The sequence below is a fragment of the Topomyia yanbarensis genome, chromosome 2 (assembly GCF_030247195.1).
Source record: "Topomyia yanbarensis strain Yona2022 chromosome 2, ASM3024719v1, whole genome shotgun sequence".
NCBI classification, from domain to species: domain Eukaryota; kingdom Metazoa; phylum Arthropoda; class Insecta; order Diptera; family Culicidae; genus Topomyia; species Topomyia yanbarensis.
In genome coordinates this window covers 2,647,133-2,667,483 of record NC_080671.1, presented here as the reverse complement: position 1 = coordinate 2,667,483, position 20,351 = coordinate 2,647,133, and the positions used below count along the sequence as shown (strand labels likewise).

Below are 20,351 nucleotides of genomic sequence, written 5' to 3'. Positions count from 1 at the left end.
TTTGGATATTGTGATCATCATATTTGGGTTTTTATTTCTTTTGTGCAAAATTAATTCTTGCTTCTTTTCCATCGCTTGACAATTTAAGAAAACATTAATTTTTTTGCGCAAGGTTAAGGTCTCAAGAGAAAGACACTTACAGTGTTGCAGTCAAAAGCTTCCGGAACAGACCACAAAGAGCACTGCACCGGATAAGAAGAAGGATCGTTATTCTACATTCGTTAGCCTCAAATGTTTCCAAATTGAACTTTTTTTTGTAAATTTTAAGAATTATTTTGGGAAAATTTTGTTAGAAAATCAGAGTGATTCTCAACATACGAGCTATTTCAATTTTAATTTTTCTTGAAGATTTGAAACTCAACAATGTGAAAAGTAACTGAACAAAAAACCAAAAATAAACAAAATCAATAAAAAGTAATTTTCAACTAGTGGAAAATCCCTAAAAAATTCATTTTGAGATATAAAAAACAACAAAAATTCGTATATCTTTTGAATTTACGTAATCAGATCAAAATATTTACGAAATATAATATTTCTCTTTCTATCTCGCCAGGATTCGGTAGTGGATTATGGTTCACTGACGACGTAAATTATAGTGCATTTAAAAAAACCGAATGACCTTTGTTAATCTATTAATTGTGATATATTATCTCCACTGTATGATTTATGCTTAAAAATAATTTTTATCTCGCTTTTAAATTTTTTAGTTTTGTTTTGTGATGGGCCCTTATCTCATAGTCACGTCACTCAGTGACTAGAAGGAAATTTTCTTCAATTCACTAGGTGACGTGATTGTGAGAATAGGGCCTGATATCTATTTTTTCAGGACAATATATTGAATGAATTCTGACATCACCTCAATTCTCACCTAGATTTTCACCAAAAATTACTTTTTCAATTTATAAAAAAACTCTATCTGTAGTATTGGGTGAATCTCTAATGGGTTTATAAGAAAAATGAAGACAAACAATAACTTCTGAGCAATTCCAAGAATCAAGAAAAAAATAGAAAATCCTCTTTCTGTAGGAAAAAATTAACTATCACTTATCGGGCTATATGAGTGGTCCAAAATAGATTTAGAAAAAATAGTTAGGAAAGGAATCAATTTCTTTCGAAAACATTGCTATTTGTGGCGACCGAACAATCCGGATATTTGATGCAAAGCATGGTCGAATGCATTAGAGTTTTTCTGGAAACCACTTTCCAATCACGCTCCACACACATATATTCTTCGATTGCATACCTCCAGCGAGAGCAACGTTTTCCCCAAAAGTCGACGACGCCTTGCAGATTGTCTACCTACGCGTTACATGCCCAAAATCCTTCCGACGTAAGCCTGCGTGTATAATCCGTACAGCTCGTTGCTCATGCTACAGGGTCATTTTTCATTTTCTTTTCTTCATCATAGTATTTAGTAGTAAAGTAGTAGGTTGGTAGAACTTACGTTTAGTCATTTAGTCTCTGATCGACGCCAATTCCGAAGTCTTTCATGAAACCAAGAAGCATGTGATTATGGTTTCGTTTCTTCGTACACTGTATCGTATCGTATTTTCGAGTGCATCTCCTTCAATTTTTCTTTTAATCTGATCAGTAGTATTGTTATAAGGCAATGGTCCGTAGTTTGTCTTCTGGTAACCCGCTGTGGTAATCACTGATAAAATATTCTGTCAATGGGCGCTGTTTGCTAAACAGGACACGGGAGAGTAGCTTATAAGCGGTATTGAGGCACTTTATATCTCGATAATTATCACAGCCGAGTCGGTAGACTCCAAACCATTCCGAATGCAGTTTTTTTCCATCCATCATCACGATTGCATGGATGATCACTTCGTGCCGTTTTAAAACTCCTGAATATTTTTTAGACTGCCTCTAGCATACTAGTCCATAATTCTAAAGCCTTATGCATCCCTGTCATGATTGTCTTTTTCAGCGGCGTTCAGTTCACTACACTGTTCTAACATAAAACCAGTTTGAGCAATAAGCTCCTAGTCTGATTTTTTTTATCTGTTGCTCGTTGGCACTCCACATCGAACCAGTTTCCTCGTGTGTCATCCGATAGTTATGTGACTGCTGAACTGGTCGCCCTACGAACGTGCCGCTACGTTGCGATCAGGTGATCTCTTATTGGTCATTCCTCAAAACTTTTTATCCTAAAGCCGGAGTTATATCTCAGGCTTTCCATGAAATAAGAAATTTAAACGTGTATTTTTTGGTATTCAGTATTAAACTATGTTTATTAATATATTTTTTTCAGTTTGCCAAGGGATCTTTTCATATGTTTCATAAGCATTTTTTTCTATAAATGAAACTTCCAACTTCAATATAAGGGTTTCATTCTAGGGCAAATAACCCATTAATTATGGTAGCAGATACCATCATGATGTATTGTTTTTTTCAGTAGGTCACACTCAAAAAAATATAACAAATTAACATAAAAACTATAAAATCATTAAAACAGTTTTGGAACGTGCATCCCAAAAACCTATTTTCATATTTCTCATTCGTGTAATGAAGAGTTCTTGCACAGTTTATTTATTCCGTTTTAACGACATTAAATTAGCTGAACATTACTTAGAAGGGCAAGTTATGAAAATTTAGAGCCATAGTACTCAAGTGAGAGCAAGGATTTAAAATATAAAGATCGGAAAACTAGAAAAGATAGGGTCATTAGGAACAGGCTTAAAATCTTTTGGACAAAACTTTTATCTTCTGTTGGTAGGAATTGAGCTTAGGCAGAGTTACTACGAATTGGTCAAATCTACCAACATGTCTCACGGCAACAGCAGAGTTGTCCCTCTTTACCATGAGAACCGACAGATTTGCTATCTATATATTCCAAATCCTTTCATAACTAGAATTTTTATAACTTTTGCTACATAGTAATCTCTAGCTAATTTAATGTCGTTTAAAGGAAAAAATAGAAGTAGAATACGTTGTTATCCAAACAAATAACATCTATATAATTCCAAAAGTTCATCTATTATTATATTGCTGTTAAGTTTTAGAAGAAAGTTGAATGTTTCTCTTGTTATCGCTTTCCATCTAATACCTCCTGCCAGTGTTGGGAAATTATTAGAAAATCAAAAATCGGTAACGCATAAAATTACTACTGAATCTCTTACTCGATATTTATTATCAGCAAAACACGGATGAGTTTAGCAATACAATGAAAATGTGAAATCCTTACGCCTTCTTCGATCTCATCATCATGATAAGTTTTTCTTTCACACGTACTCATAAAATCATCTAAAGAGAAAATCAATCTCACCAATTATCAATGATGTGTGATTTTGATTATTTTATTATGCGCATAAACTGCTATATCAGTTTCGTCTGCCATTTTGCAGTAGCTGCGATTGAACAACTAGAGCTAAATATAACGGGAGATGCGGGAAGTTAATTAGGGCCCAACACATTTGTTTAGGTGGAAAATGTTCTCGTATGCAGCGAACCAAAAATTAATTTAACGTTATAGTACAAATTATACATGTCCCTATACTATTAAACATGTTTGAGTGTTAGGATTTTAGTTGACCAACAGCCCAACAGAGCTTACATCGTGATCATCGAAGCCGCCAAAACACTAGAAACCCGGAAACTTCGCGCGGTTTCTCTGCTGTTAGAGAGTTTGAGTGAGTGTAACACCGACTACACCAGTGTAGTGTATTGTCAAAAACGAAAATGCCATTAGGTGTGTGTTCTACTAATAGAGCCTACAAAATATGATGAGAGCGTTTAGCCAGAGACATCATCCAACGCTAAGAAAAATTATTCACGATTTTTTAATAAAATTTCTTCTACTCAAATGTGTAGCAATCACGTGATGATTTTATTTTGGTTACCGTTGTGTGAACAGTAATGGGTGACAACGGGCATATAAAATTGAAAACGAGAATACTAGATCAACATGTATCTCTGTATATCAAGTTATAAGGTTTGTGATGTCAGGTGGTAATAATGAAAACGATTATCATCGATGATTTTTTCGACGGTGATCATTGATTTTTAATTTTTTGATTATGTTTATGACAACACTGCCTCCTGGAATCGCCATATATGCCTTTACAATAAAAAGTTTAAATTTTTAGTTAATGCAAAAAATGAAATTGATCACGAGCACTCTTATATTTTTAAGTCGGTGACCGAATTTTTGCTGCAGTTAACGCTTCTTCTCAGCAAACTTATATTGTTATCGATAGAGATTCCTGATTTCAACGAGCTTGCGCCAACTGTTGATTTTAACGAGGCGTTCTAAGATTACAAGGCTTGCTTAAACAAAATGAGTTATGTAGTAAGATTCACGTGTTTCTCGTATGTATTCAACAATATAATCATACTTATAAAAGTTTTAAAAATTTCCAGAACATTAGGGGGGGGGGCTATAGCCCCCCCTAGCCCTCCCTTGTGCACGCCAATGGTGATAGCTCAATAGGATAAAGCGTCAGGCTACTTTAGTGTCAACGAAGCTTTCTTCAGAAGCCATCGTGTAAAAAAAAAAATCATCAATCGACAGAATTAAAATGGTGCTTGAATGGTATGTTGTCAAAAAAAAAAAAAAAAAAAAAATATATATATATATATATATATATATATATATATATATATATATATATATATATATATATATATATATATATATATATATATATATATATATATATATATATATATATATATATATATATATATATATGGAAAAAAGCAAATTCTGGTATGGTGGCCGGTTCTTAACAACCCGTTGGTTGTATGACCGAGTATGAAAGTTATATATAGTTGAGCTAATGTATCTATAGTTGCATGTCCCATAGGAGCCGTAATTAGCAATGGCTATATTAATGATACATGGTAGTGGTAATGGTACAAGAAGTTTCACATACATAAATTGGTTAATAAACAATCTTAACATTTTTTTATCATTTTTGGGATTAAATGCTTTCGTTTAATATATTGACACCGCCCATAGAACTTTTCATCGATTTTTTAGCAGAATTTTCACTCAAATATTCTAGTTCTTTGCACACATACCAAAGATACGTTGAACGATTTCCCATATTTGCAATTAAAATTCTAGGGCAGTTCATAAGACACGTAGAACAACTTTCAACATTCTGCTTTTATTGCACTATATTATTAGTCTAACTAATGCTATCGTTGTAATGCAGTACAAGTGTAGATTTTCAAAAAAAATTGTATTAGAATTAGAACGAAATATTTTTTTGTATCGCTACGTCGCTCGAGAATAGCCAAAAAAGCGTAAAATATTTGGCTTTTACTGACCCAAGCATGACTAAAATGCGACTCACACCTTAAGTGCGGAACTATTAAACTATTATGTATTTACTTTGTTAGCATTACTAGAGCATTCGAAATTGATAAATTTTGAGAAGAAAATGGAATATGTTGAGGATAATTAGTATTGTCTGATATAATATTACTAAATATCCATAAAAACTTATTTCATCAGGAATCAAATCCTATATTTCTGTTTATCAGAAAATTTGAATCACCTAATTGAACTAAGAATAAAAATTACGGAAGTGTACTCGATTCGAAGTGTATGCATGAATACTTACAGGTGAATTGATTAATATATGTATAGAATACGAAGTTTACGTTAAATTTTGGGATAAACGTAGATCGTATTCCTTTTTCGGATCAAAATGAAAACAAAAGCACATCCTCACGTCACGAAATCAACTATAGGTTCAAGGTTTACACAAGAAGATTTTTATTCGGTGAGGTCATAAACATCCTCTGATACATAAACTTAATATTATAAGCTTTACAAATTTTAAAATTACGGTAAACAGATAAACGTTCTTTGGAACAATTTAGTATGTACTGCAAAGACGGTGGATTTGCCAGTTTGAACTTCTTTGCTATACTCGTACCCTAACATGTTAGGTTTTAATTTTAATTCTCTCTCTTATTATTCCATCGCATGGAAATTCGAGAAAAAAACATCTAATTTATTTAAATGATGGCACAGAAGAAAAATGCCGTCAAAAGATTCCAAAACTAATTATTGAGAGGTTACACCACTATAGAGCACGAAAAATAGGCATATTTCGGGAATTTATCTTGACGCAATAATGAGATGAATCGAGATCTTGTTTAACTTTCCGGCAGTGCACGCTGCTCTGAAAATCTAGCGAACCCGTCTTAAAGCATCAGCGGCTGCTCGTTCAGTGGGCCATAAGGGGCCATGCATAAATGACGTAGCATTTTGGGGGGTAGGGGTGGTATACTAAATTTGTGACGAAGTGTGACGAGGGGGAGGGTAGGGTCAGAAGTTGCGCGACGTAGCATTAAGATTTTTTTTTACGAGAATTAAAACCCATTGATTAGAAAAAAAACAATTTGATGGATGATGGGAATGGAGGACCCAAGAGAAATAAATTTAAATTCACACAAGTTACTTTTCATGAAATTTTTAATGTGGTAAGTTTACGTGTATACGGATTTAACCTGCTACATTAGTTAGCTAATCTTGCTAACTAGTAGACTTAGTTTGTTAGCTGAATTAAGTTTTCTCTTCGGATTCAACCAAACAAAATTTAGTAATTTTATCGAATGTATGCTTCTTAGAATCATGGGCAGCTGCAGCATCGTGAACTGAGAGATCTTTTGTTCATGTTCCATGACATATAAAACTCAAAACAAAATTATTAACGCGATATTTGTCATGAAATGGGTTTATTTTGTTCGCAATTTGCTGTTATAATCAAAATGTTGATAAAATCCGTCAAAAATTTTGTAAACACACGTATTTAAAAAAATTGTAAAACATATTTTTTCTTCATTCCCCGGTCGCGTTGGAAAGGGGGGGGGGGGTTGTCAGAAATGCTACGTTATTTACAAGGGGGAGGTTAGAGTTTTGTGACAAAATGCTACGAGGGGGGAGGGAGGGGTCGAAAAACGCCGAAAAAAAGCTACGTCATTTGTGTACGGCCCCTAAGCGCGACTTCCAGAGGGCTAATGAGATATATAACATTACTTTATTGCAAAAAAAAAAATGATTTATTCGAGTAATTTCGTCACAAGATGGCGGCTATGCAGCATATTCCCGTCGGGGAGTTTTTTTTGGAAGGGGTCCACGGCCGGAACTCTATGTCCCGTAATTTTTGATCCAGAGCCAAAAACTAAAGCTTTTTAAACTTCTTAGAACGACAGCAAGCAGCATACGTAAGATTTTTTCTATGTCTTGATTTTTCGCGAAATGGCACGTTTTTTAGTCGAAAAACGCTGAAAATGTGTTAAAAATCGACACAAAATTTGCTTATTAAAAAATTATGCAATGAAAAAATTAAATCCCACGTACATCGCTGGAGAAAGTAATCTTGAACATGCTGTAAAAATTTTAAGCTGATCAAAAATCATTTGTTCGAGTTACTTTTCCGGCCAGATCAAAAAAAAATTATTTCGAGAAAAACACGGTTAACGTTTTCAGTATACTCGAGGTATACATAAGAGGCGTTGCGAAAAAAATTGAATATTTATTTATTGTTTTCGCGATTCATTTTTTTGGAATATCATTTTCAGCATCCTAAAGCACCAGTAAACAAAATTCAACCAATAAATAAAAATTAAATGTTTTAAAAAATCTACAGTGCTGTAACCCCTTGAAAGCACTGTACCGGTCAAATAGAAGCGCTTCTAAATTGGCAGGTCATTATTTTTAATAACGCGCTACAGAAAAAAAAAACAAGTAACAATGTGAATTCTCGTGAACGTTATCTTGTTTTATGTGGACTTTATCTCGGAAAAGTTGGACATCGGATAAGCCTCTTCTCGCGTGAGTGAGAGAGAATTGCAATGCCTGCGTATGATAATAATCGAAAACGTGTGTAATACCAGGACATTACTTGTAATGGATCACTTTACTTTTTGGCGTCGCCAATTTCGCAATCAAAATAAGTTAACTTACCCATTGAGTTATTCAGTCGAACAAAAAATAGGCCGTTCCTAATGTGGATGTACAAATCCAGTCTTACGTCTGTTATACGATTAATCTGATACTACAGATCATTATAAAACTTTGTTTATACCAGCCGATACATTGATACGTAAAACGTTTTCCTTGTTTGCCCCTAGGCTCGAATACTTCAGGTTTCCCACGGTAGTGTACTCTATAAACTCGCAAGCTTTACCAAGCAACTATGAAATCTTCAGTAGAAAATCATATAAGCTTGAAATAAGCCACCGCCATCCACACAACACAACGCAACAACCTGTGCAAATTAAATCAATCTCACTCGCAATGCCGCTTGTAAGACGAAAACAAACCAAAGATCACACGCCAGTGATTACACGCCAGTGAAACCACGCCAGTGAATACACCACAGCGACTCTGGGGCGCGCGCGGTGGCGAATTTATCTGAGCGCGCCACAGAGAATTTCAAGAGCTCTTCTCCACACTCTAGATCGTTGCAGTGTTGGGTGTATGAAAATTTACCTCTGCCATCAACGTGCGCTTACACATATCAAATACGGTGGTGTATATAAGCGAAAGAGAAGCGCTCTCGTTTTGCTTGCCAGAGTGTGGGGAGTAATTTCAATTTCTCTTTACTGCACAGAGGATAGGGACATCACTGGCCTCAAGGAAGTCACCTAGGCCCACTGATCATTCTCTTATTCATCAACGACCTCTGCACCCGCATCAACTCTGAAAAACTGCTCTATGCTGATGATCTGAAAATCTTTCGTTCAATTGCTTCAGCACTGGACTCTGCTGTGCTCCAAGACGATATAGCCAATATAGAGGAATGGTGTTTGCTGAACGGTATGCAGATCAACATTGATAAATTTAAGATGATAAGTTTCGGACGTTCGGCAAATATAAGGCGTTGCGAATATACTCTTCAAGCCTGTGTCATCGAGCGGGTGGATTCTATCCGTGACCTGGGAGTGTTATTCGACAGAAAACTTCGTTTCGCCGACCACATCACTGCAACAACGGCGAAGGCTTTTGCAACATTGGGTTTTCTAAAACGGAACGCTGTCGATTTTGTGGATTTCTACGCACTTAAATCTTTATACTGCGCACTGGTCCGGAGCACTTTGGAGTATGCTGTACAAGTATGGGCGCCATACAACGCCGTTCAAAGCAGCCGACTGGAGCGCGTTCAGAGAAGTTTTGTACGATTTGCTCTCAGAAAATTGCCTTGGAACGACCCTATCCGTCTTCCGCCGTATAATAATAGATGCAGGTTGCTAGATTTGCCAACGCTGGAGTCTCGCCGCACGTTCTTGCAAAGAATGTTCATTTTCGATATGTTGTCGAACAATATTGACTGTCCCGACATTCTCTCAAGGATTCATTTATTTGTACCCCCTCGTGATATAAGGAATCGTCCGCTTCTGTGGTTTCCCAGGCACCGCACAGTATATGGCCAGAACAATCCACTAGACAGATGTTGTAGCAGATTCAACGAAACTGTTTTAGCTTATGACTTCCATACCACTAAATCTAATTATAAGTTAGCAATTAGAAATTTTTAACATTGACACTAGCAATAGCATTAAGTGTAATCTGTACGATATATATCGAAGATGTAATAATAATAATATTTTATCAGTCATTACCACAGCGGGTTACCAGAAGACAAACTACGGACCATTGCCTTGTGACAATACTACTTGCGGGCTGCTGATCAGATTAAAAGATAAATTGAAGGAGATGCACTCGAAAATACGATACGATACAGTGTACGAAGAAACGAAACCATAATCACATGCTTCTTGGTTTCATGAAAGACTTCGGAATTGGCGTCGATCAGAGACTAAATGACTAAACGTAAGTTCTACCAACCTACTACTTTACTACTAAATACTATGATGAAGAAAAGAAAATGAAAAATGACCCTGTAGCATGAGCAACGAGCTGTACGGATTATACACGCAGGCTTACGTCGGGAGGATTTTGGGCATGTAACGCGTAGGTAGACAATCTGCAAGGCGTCGTCGACTTTTGGGGAAAACGTTGCTCTCGCTGGAGGTATGCAATCGAAGAATATATGTGTGTGGAGCGTGATTGGAAAGTGGCTTCCAGAAAATCTCTAATGCATTCGACCATGCTTTGCATCCAATATCTGGCTTGTTCGGTCGCTACAAATAGCAATGTTTTCGAAAAAAATTGATTGCTTTCCTAACTATTTTTTTCTAAATTTATTTTGAACCACTCATATAGCCGAAAAGTGATAATAATTTTTTTTTTCCTACAGAAAGACGATTTGGGGCCATGCATAAATGACGTAGCATTTTGGGGGGTAGGGGTGGTATACTAAATTTGTGACGAAGTGTGACGAGGGGGAGGGTAGGGTCAGAAGTTGCGCGACGTAGCATTAAGATTTTTTTTTACGAGAATTAAAACCCATTGATTAGAAAAAAAACAATTTGATGGATGATGGGAATGGAGGACCCAAGAGAAATAAATTTAAATTCACACAAGTTACTTTTCATGAAATTTTTAATGTGGTAAGTTTACGTGTATACGGATTTAACCTGCTACATTAGTTAGCTAATCTTGCTAACTAGTAGACTTAGTTTGTTAGCTGAATTAAGTTTTCTCTTCGGATTCAACCAAACAAAATTTAGTAATTTTATCGAATGTATGCTTCTTAGAATCATGGGCAGCTGCAGCATCGTGAACTGAGAGATCTTTTGTTCATGTTCCATGACATATAAAACTCAAAACAAAATTATTAACGCGATATTTGTCATGAAATGGGTTTATTTTGTTCGCAATTTGCTGTTATAATCAAAATGTTGATAAAATCCGTCAAAAATTTTGTAAACACACGTATTTAAAAAAATTGTAAAACATATTTTTTCTTCATTCCCCGGTCGCGTTGGAAAGGGGGGGGGGGGTTGTCAGAAATGCTACGTTATTTACAAGGGGGAGGTTAGAGTTTTGTGACAAAATGCTACGAGGGGGGAGGGAGGGGTCGAAAAACGCCGAAAAAAAGCTACGTCATTTGTGTACGGCCCCTTTTCTATTTTTTCTTGATTCTTGGAGTTGCTCAGAAGTTATTGTTTGTCTTCATTTTTCTTATAAACCCATTAGAGATTCACCCAATACTACAGATAGATATTTTTTTTATTAATTGAAAAAGTAATTTTTGGTGAGAATCGAGGTGAGGTCAGAATTCATTCAATATATTGTCGTGAAAAAATAGATATCGGGCCCTATTCTCACAATCACGTCACCTAGTGAATTGAAGAAAATTTCCTTCTAGTCACTGAGTGACGTGACTATGAGAATAGGGCCCATCATAAAACAAAATGAAAATAATTTAAAAGCGAGATAAAAATTATTTTCAAGCATAAATCCTACAGTGGAGATAATATGTCACAATTGAGCGACCGAGAATAAAAGTCGCAAGGACAGAAAATGCTTCGTATATCCCGTTTCAAATATACACTCAGGTTTTTTTTACGCGAGGGATACAGGCCGCGTAAATGAAAACCGCGTAAATGAAAACCGCGTAAATTTCAAAATCCGCGTAAATGAAGACCACTTAAATTTAAGAATCCGCGTTAAAGGGAACCTCGTTGATGGATACCGCGTAAATTTCAAAATCCGCGTATATGAAAACCGCGTAAATTTCAAAATCCACGTAAATGAAAACCGCGTAAATTTCAAAATCCGCGTAAAAAACCGCGTAAATTTCAAAATCCGCGTAAAAAAAACCGCGTGAAAAAATACCGCGCAAAAAAAACTTGAGTGTATTAGAATATAAAAATCGGAAATAAACTTCAATTCTATTCTATTCTATTCTAACCCTTACACAGCCAGTATTGAAAAGCATCCTGGAAAACACTAGTTAGTCTATAGTGTTTTTCTTGTCAATATTAATATTTGAAACATATTTTCATATATCGCAAATATTAAAACGGCCAGGTCTACTGTGCAGAGTTGGGTTTTGAAGTTGTTTCAAAATTAGGCGGCAATTAAATTATTCATTTAATGAACAATTTAATTGACGAATTGTTTTGAATCTTAAAGGAGGAAGGAACGAGGACAACCGTACCGACCGTTTCAGTTTAAAGGGAATATAATGAATCGTTGGGAGTGACTTGGCTAAGAAGGTTAATGGCACTCCGTTGGTCCTTTGGGATGGGACAGAAGTATTTCCACCTTGCCCTGGCTAATAAGCCTAGGTTAAAGCGCCTTTACTCGCTCTCAAACTTATCGTACCGTGTCCGATAATAATATTAACAATTACTTCATAATTCCGAAGAATTAGGAAGCAAGTGCAGATATTATTATCTTTTGACTAGAAATAGGCGATCCACAAACCTTATGGATATACTTCAGATAATGAAAATAAAAAGCAATGAAATACTTAGAAGGAATAAATCACCAGTCACTATACTGCCCATGATCGCAAATCAGTCCCATAAAGATAGCAAATCTCATAGAAAACTGAACAACTATGCAGTATAGAAAGAATGACAACAATTTGAAAGTAGAAATAATATAATCAGAAGGATCTCACCGGTAATTGCGGATACATCACACTGCGTTGTGGCCCTGTCGTAATATATTCGGACGTCGGCAGTGTCAGTTTGGCTGCTGGAACTTGCTAGTCACAAAGTATATTGCAGCCACAGCTGGGGTCTCCTTCCTTACCACGCACCAGCACGCCAATCTGCTCAAATGCCTTTCTAGTCTCCTGTACGAAGACCGCTGAGGTCACTTCTGAACACAGCCAGCAGCGATAAATAAATAAATAAATAAATAAATAAACTGCAGCAAAAAAGTGCTGAGAAAAAAAACCGACGGAAAAAAACAGAGCTGTCTCGAAAAAGACCTCGCCTACTCCATAAAAATCGGAAATAAACTTCAAGCGTAAAAATCGGACAGAAATCCTTCAACATAAGAATCGCTTAAAAAATGTTCACCCGCAAGACTCGGAAAGGGTAAACCTCCAGTATAAAAATTGGTTAGAAATAAATAAATCGTTCGCAGGGGCATCCGTATATTATGATGTTCAAGATTAAAAGTCGACTAAAAAAAGGTACTTTGTAAGAATCGCATATATTTTTTACGGTTTTTATACTGAATGTTTTTTTATCCGACTCTTGCAAAGGAAAGTCCCAGTCCGATTTTTATGCTTGAAGTTTATATCCGGTTTGTATATTGTAATATATTTGAAACGGGTTTTACGAAGCATGTTCTGTCTTTGCGACTTTTATTTTCAGTCGCTCAATTAATAGATTAACAAAGGTAATCCAGATTTTTTTGAATGCACTATAATTTACGTCGTCAGTGAACCATAATCCACTACCGAATCCTGGCGAGATAGAAAGAGAAATATTATATTTCGTAAATATTTTGATCTGATTACGTAAATTCAAACGAGATACGAATTTTTGTTGTTCTTTTATATCTCAAAAGGAATTTTGTATGGATTTTTCCACTAGTTAATAGTACTTTTTATTGAATTTGTTTATTTTTGGTTTCTTGTTCAGTTATAAAACTTTTCACATTGTTGAGTTTTGGATCTTCAAGAAAAATTAAAATTGAAATAGCTCGTATGTTGAGAATCACTCTGATTTTTTAACAAAATTTTCCCATCATAATTCTTAAAATTTACAAAAAAAAGTCCAAGTTAAAAACATTTGAAGCTAACGAATGTAGAATAACAATGCTTCTTCTTATCCGGTGCAGTTCTCTTTGTGGTCTGTTCCGTAAGCTTTTGACTGCAACACTGTAAGTGTCTTTCTCTCGAGACCTTAACCTTGCGCAAAAAATTTAATGCTTTCTTAAATTGTCAAGCGATGGAAAAAAAGCAAGAATTAATTTTGCACAAAAGGAATAAAAACCCGAGTATGATGATCACAATATCCAAACCTCTATGTTTTAACCCTATGTGCGGGGTCGGGACTCGAACCCAGTTGCACGGCGTACAAGGCAATCGATTTACCAACTATGCTACGCCCACCCCCACCTCTATATGTTCATTACAAACAGATTTCAAGTAATGTTTGTCTGCTGTTCAGAAGATGCCATCGTCGAAGCGGTGTCGTCGAAGCGGTACCAGAAACAGCGTCAGGACTCATGAAGGCTTTCAAAGCTAATCCAGGACTTTCGTGCATGGATGTTGGAAGTATTCTTCAAGTTTAACGCTATCAATCAATCGAACTGGACCGTAAAGCAAAACATTATGGCCAAAATCGCGGGTCTAAATATCGTATGATCATGATCTGAACAAATTCAATAAATGCAATAAAAGCCTGATGAAACGTATGTCAAATTTGACTTTAAACAGCTTCCGGGACATAAGTTTAATGTTGCCAAAGATCACTGAGATGTTGCCAAGAAGTATAAAATTGTTGTGCCGAAAAAAGTATATCATCTGGCAGTAAATTTGCAGTTATAGCCACAAGACTCCAATTTTCGTCACAACCAACAACGAGTTATGCAGCAATGATGGTCTGAAAAGCGTCTAGCGGCTAATTAGGTATCACCGGGGCTCTCCCCAATTTTTGCCAGATTTGGCGAGTAACCACTACAGTAAGAATGTGCAATAGCTGTACCGGGATAATGACGTCAACGTACATGAGAATGGGTTGAACCCTCTAACCTCCCGGAATTCCACACAATCGAAGTATATAGGAATTCCACCCAAACCAAGTCTATGTACTCTAAATATATACAATGGAAACATGGCTACGGATGTTATTTCAATGACTAGATACTGGAAAAAAGCAGCCAGCGATGTTGATCAGCAGCTTGTGCAGAAATTAAAGGCAGGTATCGTGCCCAAAGTTCAAATTTTCATTCGAGAGGAATAAAAACCGCAAAAACTCACATTGTGTCTTTAAACCACAATAAATACGCATCATTTTTTCTGATAACGTATTATGCTAAATCATACTTCCAAAAATCGCCACCCTTTTAGATTTTAAATTGGTCTTGCTTATTGCAGGATACATAAGTCAAATGATAAAAAAATGTTTTAAAAAAAATTTCAGACTGCTCAATACAAAACACAACTTTAATTATTTGTAGAAAAATTCCTTGCATCAATAGTTCACATGTTATCTGCGATTAAAAAATGTTCAATTTTATAAACTTCAAAAAATCATATTGCAAAAAACGTGACGATTATTTTACGCTAAAGACCACGAGAAATTTTTTTCAAGGAAGTTGAAAATGTTTGATGTTAATTTCTTTTAGATTTAGGAAATAAATGAAATAACGTAAAATTCAATTACAAAATAAAATAACTGTTTTACAATCGAATCTCTACCAGAAATCCAATTGCGAATGAAGGCGTAACATAACTGAATTTTTTTAAGCTGTTAGACCCCCCCCCCACTAATGGAAAAGGCTGCGCACGCCTATGGTCATCACCAATAAAAACCAAACCCCCAAACCCCGCCCCTGGCTACGCCACTGCAAGATACAGTACAATTGTAAAGCTAATGCTACAAGAATCTTTCCTAAGTAGGGATCGAACATACAACGACTATGGGATCACCGTCTTCCACTCTGTACCTGAGCGCTGTTATGATTACTGCATTGTTCCAAGTAACATCAAACGGTGAAGATTTCAAACATTCCTAATGAAAACACTACCATATTCCTTATATGATGAAACTGGATGCAGGTGAATTTGGCGGAATTAACATTTTTTCTCTCAATAAAAATTCCAGTTAATGATTAGAAAAAGGTTCTATCTGGAAGGTTTCAGATTGATCTGATGCATGGACAATCAGCTATACAAAGGCTCTACCAAAGAAAGGGTTTCGCACTAAACAGTTTTTTATTCTATAGTAATTCTTGCTATACAAAAGAAAAGTTATCCAAAATAGTCATCAGGGAATTTTCTTGAATTTTTTTTTTATATTTGATTTTACAATTTTTTCCATGCTACATTATTTTGGTCAGATAAAGTATATGCTCGAGTTAAAAATTCGATCAAGCCGTGAGTTCTCGGTAAAAAGGTTGATCACATAACATGGATTCGAACGGTATTAAGATTGATTCATCATAACACATTTCCCACCAGATCAGCATTCTTCTTCCGGGAGGCAGTACACACAAAAATATAATGAAAATTAAACGACATGTAAATCAATACGAATGTAACTATACAAAGCTTTAATCAAAAATTTGATTGAAAATTAAGTAGAATTCGATGCACTCAATGAGAGCATCAGAAAGCATGTGATTTTACACTTTTGTTCCTGAAATATTACATGTTATTTATTTTACAGCAATATGGAATTAAAAATACATTCAAGAGCATTGGTTTGCCGTTTAACGAAACTGTAATTTCCAATCAACGTGTAAAATTACGATAAATATCGCTGAAAAAAGCATGACAAGTTTGTGTGTATTTGTGCTGGAATTTAATTTTACATTTATCTTCATGCTCCAAATATGTGCATGAAAATAAATTTAAAATTACAAAATATTTTTTTCTGTGTACGTTGCTGAAATGTCGGCCTCAGGGCTTTTATGGCATTTGTGCACAACAGCCACGCGCTTTCGCAGTAACTGACCACGAGAAACTCGCTCACGGCCAAAGAGGAAGCTGTGTAAAAATGCGAGGAATGCGAAAGAAAGGTGAATCATCTGAATGCTATGTGGCAGGCTCGCTTTGCTTGGGTCGGATCTGCCTCCGCACCATACGTTGCTATGGGAATTTTTGTTGCGGTTTTGTTTTTATGCTCATCTGAATTATCATCTCCTTTCTCGTTTCAGATACTATTACGACAAAAATATTATGACCAAAGTTCACGGCAAACGATACGCGTACAAATTTGACTTCCACGGACTGATGGCCGCATGCCAGGCCCAAACACAACTCACCGATCCGGGCTCCAGTTGTATGATCTCACCGAATTACACTAAATACTCATCGCACGTGGATCCATACGGGACAAGTTTTTCCAACAAACCAACTGAAAGCAGCCCAAGAAGCTTCGGAACAGCGGCCAGTCCGGAATCGATCTCCACCGCATCATCATCGTCGCCTACCTCACTAACCCCTGGTAGCGGTGGAAACACAACGATGGTACCCTACTGGCCACCGTATGCTGCATATTCGATGCCGTCGGTACCTCAAACTACTACTGTCAATCCTGTTCCTGTTACTTCCCCATCAGCAACGACTGCTGCGATACCTGACGATGTTACGACATCCTATAAATCCTTCGATCAGTAGAACAGGTTGTTGCACTTGAGGTATTATTAAATTAAGGTTCTTGAAGCTAGATTAAACACACACAAAAAACGGGCCTCGAAGATGCTAACGGTGTAATATGTTTCTTTGGCGTTTGTTGGTCTCTTACTTAGTACATGTTTCGGTTAAGCGTTTATATATTGTAGACACTTAGACAGTAAGGAAAATAAAGACGTACAATAATAATGTAAACAACAACATGACAATTCAAATGTTTCTGTTTAAATACTAATTCTTGTTTTATTCATTATGTTTATTTGATGCTGTTTATATGATACAGATCGGAAAATTAGAAGTGGCAGAGTCTTTTGTCTTCTGCTGGCAGGAGTCGAGGTTAGGCAGAGTTACTACGAATCGCTCAAGTCACGAATCGCAACATGTCTCACGGTAAAGACAGACTTTTTTTTATTCAATTCCTTTTTGGATAAGCTACGTTTGCTTTAGCATAACGGTGCCAAATTATTCGTTAATTGTCTTAAAACAAGGAGATTACACATTGACATTTTTAAGGGTTAATTTTTTTTATGTTTGGGCGGTCAATCGAAGCTGTTTTAATGAGTAGTCATATAGTTTGAAATTTTATGCATGGAAGAATATTGGAGCAATTAATTATATTAAACTAGTAAGAACAATTTTACAACCATCGTAAAACCAGAAATGCCATTATATACTAGATATACTAGAAGGAGTGAATAAATTTTATTAGTATAGGGGAGTCAATTAGAACTATTAGAATGAGTAATAGTACAGTTGGGCATTGCTTCATGAGATTATTGAATTTAATAATTAAAGCTAGAAAAACACAGGGAGGGGAAATATGCTTCGTTGAGACATTCAGGGGGAGGGTAAGCTCCTACATCTGGATATCAAAGACAAGGAAGAGAGAATAGACGATGATGACAGGGGGAGACAAATATCAACTTTCAGCTTCCGGCAACTGGACATCAACGGCATCCATTAAAGACTCGGACGGCCTGCATTAGGAAGCATCAGCTGGAGTGCTGGTAGGGGTTCCTCAAAACGAGTTGTTAGTACGACTCAGATGTGAATCGGCACCACACCGAGTTGCACGTTCGATTTTCATACTGTAAGTCCCATGTTAGTTAATAGATATACATACGGCATAGATGTTTCGTGTCGCATCAGTCCATCGATGGTATGCAGTACAGACGTAGGAGAGCACTAAAAAAATAAGAAAAAATAAAAGGGGCAGTTAAATCTGATATGGATGGTTTTTAGGAAGATGTATACATGAGACATACAGTGAAGATCGCGGCTTGCCAGTAGAACCCGAACTGGACCATTGGGTGACCTCCCTCGGGCCCGAAGGGAATCCAATAGTTAAGATCTGGCAGGACAATACTCGGCGCATGCCCGGACAATATGTTCGATATCGTGATAATCATCGCCACAATCGCAGATACTGCTATTTGCATGCCCAATACGTCGGAAATGAGCGTCTAGCGTGTAGTGATTAGATATGACCCGAGACATCACACGAATGAAATCCCGACCCACATTCATTCCTCTGAACCAAGGTTTCGTTGATATCTTCAGGATAATAGAATGTGGCCACCGTCCTAACTCTCCATTGCTCCAAGATGTCTGTCAACTTTCTAGCGTCCTCTGACGAGAGATATTGCAAAATTCATTGAAGCAGATTGGTCTTTCGTATATGTCACCTTCTAAAGCGCCCGCCTTAGCTAAAGAGTCCGCTTCTTCATTATCTGGAATGAAGTAATGTGAGGGAACCCAAACTAAGATAACCTTGTACGATCTTACAGACAAAGCACGCAGGCGCTCCCAGATTTTTCCCAGGAATTGCGGAATGTGCTTTCTAGGTTTCACCGAACGGAAAGCCTCTGTTGAGCTAAGGCTATACGATGTTGTAAAATAATGATCGGTAGGCAAAGTATGAGTAATTCCAAGGGTATACTGAATAGTAGCGAATTCTTCGACGTAAACTGAAACAGGATCGTTGGATTTGAATGAGGTGGTGAGGTTTTGATTGAACATACCGAAGCCGAGTCTTGACCCGTTGGTGTAAAGCATCTTGTTGCAGCCGACTTCTCGAAATTTACTATAAAAAATACTTGGGATCACTTGCGATATGTGATTCGAGATTCCACGAATCTCTTCGACTTGCTTCGAGTAGTTTTTTTTTGGGGGACCTGGAAAAGACACCATCTGGCCTTTACAACGAAGCTTGGGAGAGGAGATGTTCCTCCTTTTTCTATTGCTTCTAGGCACAGCAGAAGATGTTCCCTCCTGAGGATGATCAGAGTCGCATTCATGATTAGCACTCCTAATCCCAAGCTGCGACTGATGCTGACTGGAAACGTTTGCGCTCCAGTAACTTCACTGGCTGAAGCATGGGGTTTTTTAAAACAGCCAACCCCATGTGTCAGAAGATCCGCGCAATTCAAACTCATACCGGAAACAGCCCACCGATTTCCACCCGATTTGCTGGAACATATACTCTGTACTTCTTCCTAAATGGCCCGTAGCCAGCAATATCATTTGTCTGCTATTTGCAACCACCCGAAACTTATCAGAACGATTTTTCGATATTTCTGTTATGGTCGAATATCGTTTCGTCAGAACTCGAAAAATCTGCAATAGATTTAAAAACTTTTTGCTTTTGACTCGGAAGGAGATCACGTATGACCCGGTCGAGGAGCCTGGATATATCTTGAACCGAGAAGACGATTTTAATTCGACTTCTATCTCACCCTAAGACGAATCCTTGTCCGGGGAAGTCACTTTCGCAAAGTTTTAGGACCCAGTGCAGGATTATAGAAGAGACAAGAATGGGAATGTAAAATAATGGTAGTACTTAACTTCAGTTGAATTCGCACTTCACACACAGATAGGGAAGCACCAAAGCCGAAAAAATCAGTCAAAGCAACCCAGCTTTTCGCCCTAAAACTTTTAACAAATACAAATATGTTAATACGGAATGCTCTGATGATTTTTCGAGGACACGTTTTATAACCCTGGTACACCGCTAAAGGTACAGTGTCAAAGTGACAGGGTACTTTGATGAAAGATTGCTAAAACTGGCTTCACTTATGCATTCTGACATTCTGCTAATGTTTTGATTTGCATGTAACGAAGAAATTGTGTGCGCTGGCGTCAAAATGGTTTTTC

At 36.8% G+C, this 20,351-nt stretch overlaps 1 protein-coding gene across 1 annotated transcript in view; it reads left to right on the top strand.

Annotated features, from left to right (window-relative positions):
* Positions 1 to 17,325, top strand: part of LOC131678787 (DNA-binding protein D-ETS-6-like) — a 54,610-nt gene extending 37,285 nt beyond the window's left edge. The window contains exon 4 of the mRNA XM_058959086.1: positions 16,721 to 17,325. Coding sequence (XP_058815069.1) covers positions 16,721 to 17,183 — 463 coding nt within the window. The 3' untranslated portion in view covers positions 17,184 to 17,325. The remainder of the gene's footprint in view (positions 1 to 16,720) is intronic.
* Positions 17,326 to 20,351: the final 3,026 nt, after the last annotated feature.